We start from the raw sequence: 10,681 nt of genomic DNA on the forward strand, positions 1-10,681 counted from the left end.
TAAGTTACTTAAAATTTAACAAAATATTTATATTTTATTTATGAATAATATATATAAATAATTATGAAATTTATATATCTAATTTCTCGGTTCGATTTGGTTATTTTTGCAGTTATTTGTTAGTAAAACCAAAACCAAATCAAATAGTATCGTTTTTCAAAATGTAAATCAAACCTAACCAAATCAAACCAACTATTGATTTTTTTAATCGATTTGATTTAAATTACGATTTAATTAAATTTTTTAACCATAACCATGAACCACCCTAATCTCTTCTTATCTTTCTTATCCGAGAGATCCGGCGAATATTATAAGGCACACTATAGTTTGCTTTGCTTCCTGTACGCTGTAATGCTTATTGTTCTCTTGTCAGTTAAATCCACATATAGATTTCAATTACTTAGCTATGGCTAATTAATTTATGTTTTCACATAATCATATTATTAAGGGAAAATGCATAAGTACCCCCAGCCTATGTCCAAAATCTCTGAGACACACCTAACATTTACTAAGGTCCTATTACCCCCAACTTATTTTATATATAATTTTCTATCCTTTTTCGTCCTACGTGGCACTATCCTTGAAAAAATTGTCAACACGCGTTGGGCCCACAATATAGTGCCACGTAGGACGAAAAGGGATAGAAAATTATATATAAAATAAATTTGGAGGGTAATAGAACCTTACTAAAGGTTAGGTGTGTCTCAGGAATTTTGGGCATAGGTTAGGGGGGTACTTATATATTTTCCCTATTATTAAACTACGGTAAGTTGAGTTGATTTGGCGTAAATATCAAAGAAATATTTCTCTCAATCGATCTTTTAGAAAATAAGAAATTAATGACGGAATATTTTTTGTAACTGAACCATAAAAAATTTCATATTAATTTCATTTGACTAAGAGCCTGTTTGACATTGCTGTTGGGAGGCCAGAAGAGCACTTATTTTGAAAAAAAATATTTTTATTGAAAAATTAAGTGTTTGATAAATCAGTAAAAGTGTTTTTAAATGGAAGCAGAAACAGTTTTTCTGCTGTTAGAAGATGCTAAAAATTTCTGAAACAAAAAATTATTTTTCTCAAGACTAAACTATCCTTTTCATATATACATAATTACATATTTACCAATATTTCTTATTAATTAATTAGCATATTTCATAAGTTTGGTTAAATTTCATTTAAGAATTTTATATAATAAATTTTCTTTTTTATTTTACGTTTATATATTATTATTTTATATATTATATATTATTTTACGTATTATTTTGTAGAATTAGAAAAAAGGTAACAACAATATTTTTTCAAGATTAGAAAAAAGAAGAAAAAAAATAACAATTAAAGATTTTTAGCCTCCCAAAAAAGATATAATATTGATTGAAAATTTAAACATGTAATTTTAATTTTAAAAAATAATTGTAATTTGACTCTTAAAAGCACTTTTTAAAAAAGATTAGTCAAACACAATTTGCTTATGAAAAACACTTTTCAAATGAATTAGTTAAACACGAATTATTATTTTCAAAAGCACTTTTCTAAGAAGTCATTTAAAAAAAATACTTCTAAAAATAAAAAATTTCTAACAGCAATGTCAAACAGACTCTAAATTACTTATAAGTATGCATATTAATTGCAAATTGATTAGTTGGACACGTAGTTTGACGCGTGGATCATGACTGGTTTTTCTGTTACCTTAAAATCCAAAACCATCAGTAGCCCCAAAAAATAATATAGGGGTGGGTGGGGGCATATGACACTTTTGCGAAAGATAAGTAAATCAATCTATATTTGTAAATTGTAATAGCCCCAAAAAATAACGTGTTTAAATGTTGTGTTTCGATGGGTTCAGGGTTTGATTAACAAAGGGATAAATAGAAGGATTATAATACAAACTCATACAAGTATATATTAATTTGTCGATTGAATGAAACCTAACTATTTTGGGAGAATAGAAGAAGAAGATTACATGAATGAATTGTTGCTCTTATTCATCTCTACAAACTGAATGATTATTGTTACTGAAACATTCAGTGCTAACATGTATATATACAATTACATTGATGGTAACTAACTGACAGCTAATGAACCAATAAGACGCTGACAGCTGGATAACTAATCAGCAGTACTGAACTAACTACTAGTAGTACTTAACTAACTACTAAATAACTGTAATACTCTTATCATACTCCTCAATAGTATAATGGTCTACGAGATCCTTTTGCCAAATTTAATACTCCACGTCCAACAAACACTTCATTCTTCTAGGAACTTCTATTCTACTAGCTGCTAGTAGTATTTGAAAGCTGCGTTTCGTGACTTGTGAGGGATTGCTGCACGTATTGTCTAGAAACCTGTCACACTCACACATTCAATCAACTTGTATAAGTTCACAATAAAAAGGCTATTAATCAGTAACCACATCCCTACTGTTTCATATAAACACGAAAACTAGAAATAATTGATGGTCATATATTTAATTTGTACTTCTCACAGTATATTAATTAGTTACGCAACAAAAAATTAATACTGGAAGTATATATATGTCCAAATCTATATATTGGTATTCTCAATTATTGTGTGTACGTGTTAAATATGTCAAGTGTGTATCATAATTTTTTTGATATATTGAAAAAAAGCTACATAAATAGTTTTAAAACGTTGATAATTAAGCTATATTGCTTAGATTTGTTTGGGGTAGAAAATTCATTTTCTTAAGCGCATTTTTCTGAATTAGTAAATCTTCTTTATATTTGTGACCTTCATTTGCTAGAAAGCCTGCATGTTGATTTCCTTTCTCTTTAAATATATTTAATTGTGGTCTTGCTAGCTTCAAGTAAAATATTTAAAATCTTCGATAAAAGCCTAAGGATGGTACATCTTTCTCCTCTACTATAAGCTTGACAATAAGTAGACAGTTTGTTCCCACTTCCAATTTTTCGTCTCCCAATTATTAGACAGTTTATTTTCCATGATTGTTTCTAAAAATTGCTCCAAAACCAGTATCATCTCCACTGTGAGTCTTGACAAACAAAGAAAAGCCCATATTTTCGCAATAGTAATTGTTAAAATTCACCCTATGGACTATGGTAAACCTTCCATATTGTTTAAAGTTGGAAAATGGACGAACTTTTGACTTTGCACCGATTAACTTCCAAAACATCCTACAAATTGACACGCAAAGTTACAACAAATTACAAGCATATGAAAAGCCTATAATTAATTTGTGTTTGGGAGAACTTTTCATTTTAATTTTTTTTATATGCCTTCAAAGCACCTTTTAGAATACTTCACAAAAACTTTGTTGGGACAATAAAAAACATCCAAACACCTCTCCAAAATAATTTTCCTAAATCTTTTAAGAAAAAAAACCCCAAAAAGTTGCACAAACGGGTGTCTGCATTAAAAAAAGAAAAAAGAAGGGTAATCTTTTACATTAAATCTAGTTCCTTCTTTAAAATGGTGAGATATATCAATCGTTCTTAATACGCAAATATAGTACTAGCTTATTTCAATCACCAAGTGAAATACAAATTATTGTTGCAATAAAATTCACGGTGAAATTATTACTACTTATTACATTATTTAATAATTATGATATTTACTTATCTTTCGTCAATATAATTATCAAATAACTTTGTTGAGATAGATTTAAGATGGATTTTAATATATATTTCTAAAAAAAGATAATATAAAGAAGATAAATGAAGAAAACAAAAGTAAACAAAAAGTAGAAAGTGGTGATGAGTGTCTTTTGTGATGGAAAATAAATCCATAAAATATCGTGTGATGAACGGAAAAAAGAAAGCTTAGTCGGTCAAAATAACACCCCAATTTACGATAGGAAACCCTTAAATATCGCACACTTAATTAATCTCCTTTCATTTCATTTCTCACTTGTTCACATTTCAGTCCCTTTTTAGTGAAAAATAAAAATGGAGTCAATTAATACTTACTAGAAGAATATTATTAATCCCAACACACAAGAATAACCAAAAGTTTCTTACTTGCCACAAGCTATCCTAACCTTAATGATCAAGTCAAGGAATGAATTTTCCTCTTCTTTTATACCACTTTTACTTTTTATGTTTTGCCTCAAAAATATTCAAGATCAAAGTATATCATCATCATGCCAAAATTACATGGAGGGGTTCTTCTTCCTTTCATTCTTTTATTAATTTCGACTAATATGATTGTCCAGAAATCTCTTGTATTTGGGTTCATTGATCATGATGAAATTTCAACAAGACCTGATCCTCTCAGATATTTTAAGTCATATAATGGGAGTTATAATCTTGGCGACAAACACTATTGGGCTGTAAGTTTTTTTTGTTTATTATGAGATAAAAAAAGTTTTGAAGAGAAACTGCTTATTTGTTTTTTTGCTTTGTTTGTTTATCAGTCTGCGGGTTTCACAGGCATACATGGATATGCAATTGCTGGGATTTGGTTATTATTTGGTTTGAGTTTTGGGAGTTACATGATTTTTAAGTATTTTCATGCCAACACAAGTACTTCAATTGTTGAGCATTCGCCATCTTCCTATATTTTGATGTTCTCGCTGGTTTTTCTGTTTACGATTCTTGCCATGTAAGTGCTTTTGCTTGCTTATTTTTTGCTACCACTACTTTTTAAATGACTATGTGCTCTGTTCCTATAGGAAATACATTAAACGATCATGTCATATTCATCAATAAATAAGTAAAAAACATGTCGAGTACAATCTCTAGTACTTTGGGCATTATTTTTTTATAACAATGGTCGGTCAGTGTGTATAAGTTAAACTATGTAGTATTAAACTAGGGGTGCAACTAACCTTGAAGCTATGAGTTCAAAGAGGATTATTATTCAGAACTCATAAACTAATTTTTTTTTGGCTCCGCCTCTAAATCAAACACATTGATTGTTTGTCCCCTATCTTATATTGATGGTGATTAGTGACCTATATATAGGAATAAAGCAATGGAGTACTGCATATTTGATATTTCATTTATGCTAAGTTTTATACGAAGAAGACTGACTGATGTGTCTACTACCTTTTGTTTTGTTTGGAAGAGTTGCAAGCTGCGTTGTTTTGGCTGCAAACAATGGTTTTGAACATAGAGTAGAAAGGCTTCGCCAAACAATTTTTGATGCTGGTGGTGATACATGTCAATCCATTAGAAGGGTAGTAAAGGTTTTGCTAAGTATGCAAACTCTTTTAAGCCCTTATAATTTTCAGGCAGACCAGATGTTGAACGTGACAACCCATAGGCTTCGAAGAGGATCTGTTACGATTCAACAGTTTATTGACAAAACCCAACACACAAGCAGTGAAGCAATTCGAACTCTGTAAGTCACTGGCCTATGCCATTGTGTCAGTTCTTATGGTCACTATCAAATTCTTATCTTCTTTGAAAATATGCTCTGTTTTGTTGCAGGTATGTTGCAAATATTGTCGTTGTCACTGTCAATTTAGTGCTTTTGGTTAGTGCATTAGGTGAGATTCTATCACACAATGCATCATTATCTTTTAGAAAGGAAGCTAAAATGTACTTTCATGTTTGGGTGTCAAACTAGAGATTTTGTGAATTGTGATAATCTTGTGCGAGTTATAAGCTATTACACGATTTCTACTTTTGCTAGCTGTTGTCTTGCTTATGATTTTTCTGTATAGTGAGTTCCTTCTAACGTATGTGTAAATCGATCATCAATGACATGGTTAGACTAATGGAATGCTGCTTTGGCTCAGTTTTACTCATTTGGCATTGGCCTCTTGGATTTATAATGTAAGTAAGATTTTGATACTTATGTTTGACACAAAATCACCTTTATATTCTCAAAGCCTAATGAAACAGCTTTTATTAACTACTAGAATAATCCTCTGCTGCTGGATTTTGACAACTCTGAGTTGGGTGCTGACTGGCTTTGATTTCTTTTTCCATATGTGAGCACAAATCCTTCTCTTCCTCTCAGTACTTCAGCTTAATTTTTCATTTTATATGCTGTAACTTAGCAAATGTTGATGCAGCTTTGCAGATGACACCTGCTCAGCTTTGAAGGACTTTCAACAGAATCCTCAGAACAATAGCTTGCAAATTATACTTCCCTGTGCAAATCCTGGAACTTCTGACAAAACGTTGGAGCAGATTGGCGCCACGGTTCATAATTTCATTACTCAGGTACTGTTATCTATAATATACAAGAAACAAGGATAGGAGCTTACATATATTCTCTTAGCATTACTAGGACAGTTTTTTATTTTTTTCTTTGTGTTTTCGATTTCCAGCTAAATTCTAAGCTGAGAGAGGTACAAGGATTAGGATTAAATGATATCGGGGAAAATAGCGTAGGAACAATTTGTGACCCCTTCTCCGGTGCACCTAATTACAGCTTCACACCTGATCTCTGCCCTAAGGATACTATTCCAATTGAAGAATTGAAATATGTAAGTTACAAGCTTTAACTTACTGAACATGAATAAGGATCTTTATGTCTCATGTCCAGTGAAAATTTGGAGATTTTTTTTTCTTATGTTTGCCTGTAGGTTCTGCCAAGAGTCACATGTTATGAAGGAAATTCTTCAGACAATTGCGCGGGTGAAGGAAGATTCATTCCACAGGCCTCATCTGTGATATTATTCGCTTATACTCAATCTATTCAAGACCTGATAGAAATATTCCCTGATTTGCTGAGCCTAAGTCAGTGCTCCAAAGTAAAACAAGCATTCGCCAACATTTTACAGTACCAGTGCAGGCCATTTAGACGTTCAGCACGAATACTATGGTCATCTATGTTGTCACTCTCCATTCTCATGGTACTTTTAGTACTAACATTGATAGTAAAAGCTCACCAAGAAACAGGAAGAGGCTTCGATACATGTTCCATTACTCCTAAAAAAATTGTAACAATACCAAAAAACTTGCCCGATTGCAGTAATTCTGCAGGCAATGTATAGAAGATGTAGATGGTTTGCACATTTTTTTTTTCTTCTTTTGTAGTTATAGATGGAAGTATACAGTGTATACTCATTCCCCCTGAAGTCGTAAGACGCCTTAAAAAATGGGGGTTAAGTTATAGAAAATAGAAATAGAGAATATCTTACCAAACTTGTAGTTGATATATTGGTTCTTGTCATGTACACGACTTAATAACTGTGTGTACATATTTGGCATGAACAGTGATTGATGGGTACCAGAGGCTAAGTTTTGGCCTTGTAAATTTACTCAATTAGCATATTTGTGACACTATTTCTAATTGGTCTTTCTGTTGGATTGGTCTGTTAATGTTAGTGGAATTTTAAAAGATACGGAGAAATAGTACTAATTAGGATTCTCAATGTTGCCTTATTGGTAGAAATGAGGAAACACTTGGAAAAAAATTACTTAACTCGCATAATCACACTCGGAATCTACATGTATTAGATTATTATCAAAAATCTAATACATCCTACCAAACAATTTCGGACTAAAAGATATCTACAAGTAATTTTAATAAAAAATGAGTAATGTAAATTATTTATTATAATAGATGATTAAAATAATTTTGATAGTGTAAAAAATATTTACCCAATTGGTGGATATAAGGGTGGGCATAAATACCGGAAAACTGAAAAATCGAACCGAACCGAACTAATTCGGTTCTTGGGTTTTTCGGTTCGGTATCGGTGTTATTTTTTCGGAAGTTCGATTCTTCGGTTCGATGTTCGGTGTAAGGGTCTCAAAACTTCGGTGCACTGAAAAACCTAACTTTTATTTTTTTAAAATTAAAAATTAAAAATTAATTTTTAAAAAATATATATATGTATATATGGGCATTCTCTTAACTAAAAATTAAAAATTCAATCAACAATTAAATCATTCATGAATAAATCAAAGTAACACCAAATGTACAATTCAATAGTTAACTTGAAATATTAATTTCCAAGAGAAACTCAAACATATTTCTACCAATGGACATTATGTAAAGGAACCATCTTCATACTTGTTTTTCATGATAAATTGTTAGAGGCACAATGTTCTTGATAAAGAAAAAAATATAGTCTTTTAGTTGGCACAATAAGTGTTCCACGGTAATACACATCATTCCTTAACATAGTTTTAAATTTCTAAGTATCTTATACTTTATCCTTATTTTATTTTTCATTCACACCAAAAAAACAATTTAAAAACACCGAACCGAACCGAATTAGTTTGGTTTAATATATGGTGCACGCTTTTTTAAAACCGAAAATCGAAAAATCGAACCGAAGTTTGATAAAATCAAACCGAAGAACCGAACGCCCACCCCTATGGATATTAGTTAAAAACTATTTCCTAAAACACACCTGATTGATGACAAATATGTTGGGATATATACTATTAACCATATATTTAGATATAATATTTATTATAGAATAAATTTATTGAGTTCTGTAAAAGTTTTAATAGATCATATATTCGTTTATAGTGTATGTTTACTTATATAGTAGGTGATTTAGTGTATAGAGTTTTAGCTTATTCACAGAGGATTAAATCAACGGTTCTTATAAATATAAAGTTTTTTATTCACAATCTAAGATGGAAACTGGACATGCCATCGGTACGATTGTAGCACAAGATTATATATAATATATTTTGTTTATATGAGAACCGTTTAGTTCCAACTTCTTGTGCTAGTGTATTTTGTATGTATTGAACGAGACTGAATAGAGATAGTTGCTTTAGACTGACTCACAAAAGCATATTTTCTAAACTGTTAAATGTACTTATATTCTTAATCTTGGTATAACTATTATGATTTGTATATATTAGTTATTATTTTGATTTATTAAAATGTACTGTAAGATTCAGAGATGAGTCAATATGCTTTGTATATTGGATGATAATAATATATAATAGGTGAAATAATAACTTAGTTGATGAAATCCATGTCTCAAAATAGAGATTTACAATATGCCTTTTTGAGAAGTTTATAAGTTTTTGTTGTGTCAAGTTGATTTATGAATCCGAAACATGAAATAAGTTAAGCACTGCTCTAAAGAAAATTAATCATTGAATTAACTTCGTCAGTAATTTAATTTATTGATTAATATATGTAATCCTAACATGGGAATTACATAAGTGTTTAATGAGGAATTTCAAAAGATAATTGAAAGAGTGCAATTACAAATTTCTAGTAGAATGATTTGTAATTTATTTTGGTAATTAAGAATAATTCAAATTAATTATTTGAAATTATTTATAGGAAGTTTCATTAATTAATTTTGTGGTCCTTACTGTGCTCATATTTAACTAGAACTCAGAATCCTAATTCTATGAAAAAAAAGAGAGAAAAAGAACGTGACTTACGGGTTTTTGAAAGTAACGTGTATTTTTGTTCTTCTATAAGTAGGGTTTCTTCTGACCTAGAAAGAAAACTTTCTCTACAATATTTGTCAAGTATCACGATTGAAGACTGCATATATGTTATCTAATTTGTGATTTGTGGATTAGCTTGAAGGTCTAACTATTATCTAACTTGTGGATTAGCTTGTGTCTAATTTGTGGATTCGCTTGAAGGTACACTCACGCTTCAAAATGTGTTAGTAACACGATTATATGTATTTTAACATAAACATATTAACTATTTATTATTTATATAAGAATTTTAATATACCTCCATTGTGCATATAGTTTACTAACGAAATATGTATAACCAGCAACCTCGTTGACTGCGGAAAGCCGGACACCTAATATTGGTTGGCTACCATTTTCTTACATGCTAAAGCAGGCATTTGAGCAGAAATAATTGAAAAATGATTAAAGTTTACGCATAATGTAGCAGTAATATAATACGTTCCTTGAAATTAAAGGACCACAAATAACCACATTAGGTAATGACACCTATTCATTGACTGTTGCCTGCTGGTGAGTGGTGATACCAATATTTGTCAACACAAAATTAAGCTCCGTCTTACAATGCTCAATTTTTTATTTGTTCAGCTTAAAAAATTGATAAATAATTTATTATTTATTATTAATATGTCCAATTAGAACAAAATAAAAATAAAAATGATGGAGTAATGAAAGTGAAGGTTGATAAAGATCTCATGAAAACATTAATGAATTGAATGGAGTCTTAAATATTTTGGCCATCAGTCATCAGTTTTCCGTTGGCTATCTACTCAACGTTGATCATCTCAAACGGCCAACAAGCATGTCTTTAATAAGTCCACTATCCCTCCTATTTGGACTTCAAAAATATATATATTTTTAAATAGAATATTTTAAATTATTAATTATTGTCACATATAATATTAAATTTTATTTTTAAAAATTAAATATTTTATATTCAAATTCACATTAAATATAATTTGTTTCATCTTGTACTTTGACAAGCGTTGGCTGTTGCGATATAAGTATACTTAATCATAAACAAGAATGGAACAGTAATTGACTAGTTAATCCCCACCAGACAGCTAAGTACCGGTTTAGTTAAGGGTAGATATTGAAATTTTGTGTGAAGACGTGTTCAATTTTACTAGATGTATTATTTGATTTCTGTTAGAATTTTTGGAGACTATTCTAATTCTAATACTTAACTTATGTCTGATATTATATTCCCTTAAAGAGACCTTTAAATTATTTCACAAATTCAAAATATTCGTAAGGATCAAATTCAAATCATAAATATTAGTATAATTTATTTTCTATCAATTTAAAATTTGTTGCAAACATTAAAATACTAAAAG

The 10,681-nt window shown here is 30.1% G+C and overlaps 1 protein-coding gene across 1 annotated transcript; it reads left to right on the forward strand.

The window, feature by feature from the left end:
- Window positions 1–3,861: 3,861 nt before the first annotated feature.
- Window positions 3,862–7,220, forward strand: LOC102592988 (uncharacterized). Its single transcript, XM_006363764.2, has 9 exons — window positions 3,862–4,309; window positions 4,394–4,581; window positions 5,047–5,322; window positions 5,412–5,470; window positions 5,723–5,759; window positions 5,846–5,917; window positions 6,002–6,152; window positions 6,260–6,418; window positions 6,518–7,220. The coding sequence occupies exons 1-9, from the start codon at window positions 4,121–4,123 to the stop codon at window positions 6,926–6,928; spliced, it is 1,542 nt and encodes a 513-aa protein (XP_006363826.1). The 5' UTR covers window positions 3,862–4,120; the 3' UTR covers window positions 6,929–7,220.
- Window positions 7,221–10,681: the final 3,461 nt, after the last annotated feature.

This window comes from Solanum tuberosum, unplaced genomic scaffold (assembly GCF_000226075.1).
Source record: "Solanum tuberosum cultivar DM 1-3 516 R44 unplaced genomic scaffold, SolTub_3.0 scf00441, whole genome shotgun sequence".
Taxonomy (NCBI): Eukaryota; Viridiplantae; Streptophyta; class Magnoliopsida; order Solanales; family Solanaceae; genus Solanum; species Solanum tuberosum.

What these genes read in the sequence shown, in the direction of transcription:
- LOC102592988 (XM_006363764.2), top strand. Translation starts at nt 4,121, where the DNA reads ATGCCAAAATTACATGGAGGGGTTCTTCTTCCTTTCATTCTTTTATTA. An exon ending in GCTTTTGGTTAGTGCATTAG is followed by an intron (nt 5,471 to 5,722) that starts GTGAGATTCTAT and finishes GCTTTGGCTCAG; the next exon opens with TTTTACTCATTTGGCATTGG. An exon ending in TTCATAATTTCATTACTCAG is followed by an intron (nt 6,153 to 6,259) that starts GTACTGTTATCT and finishes TTCGATTTCCAG; the next exon opens with CTAAATTCTAAGCTGAGAGA.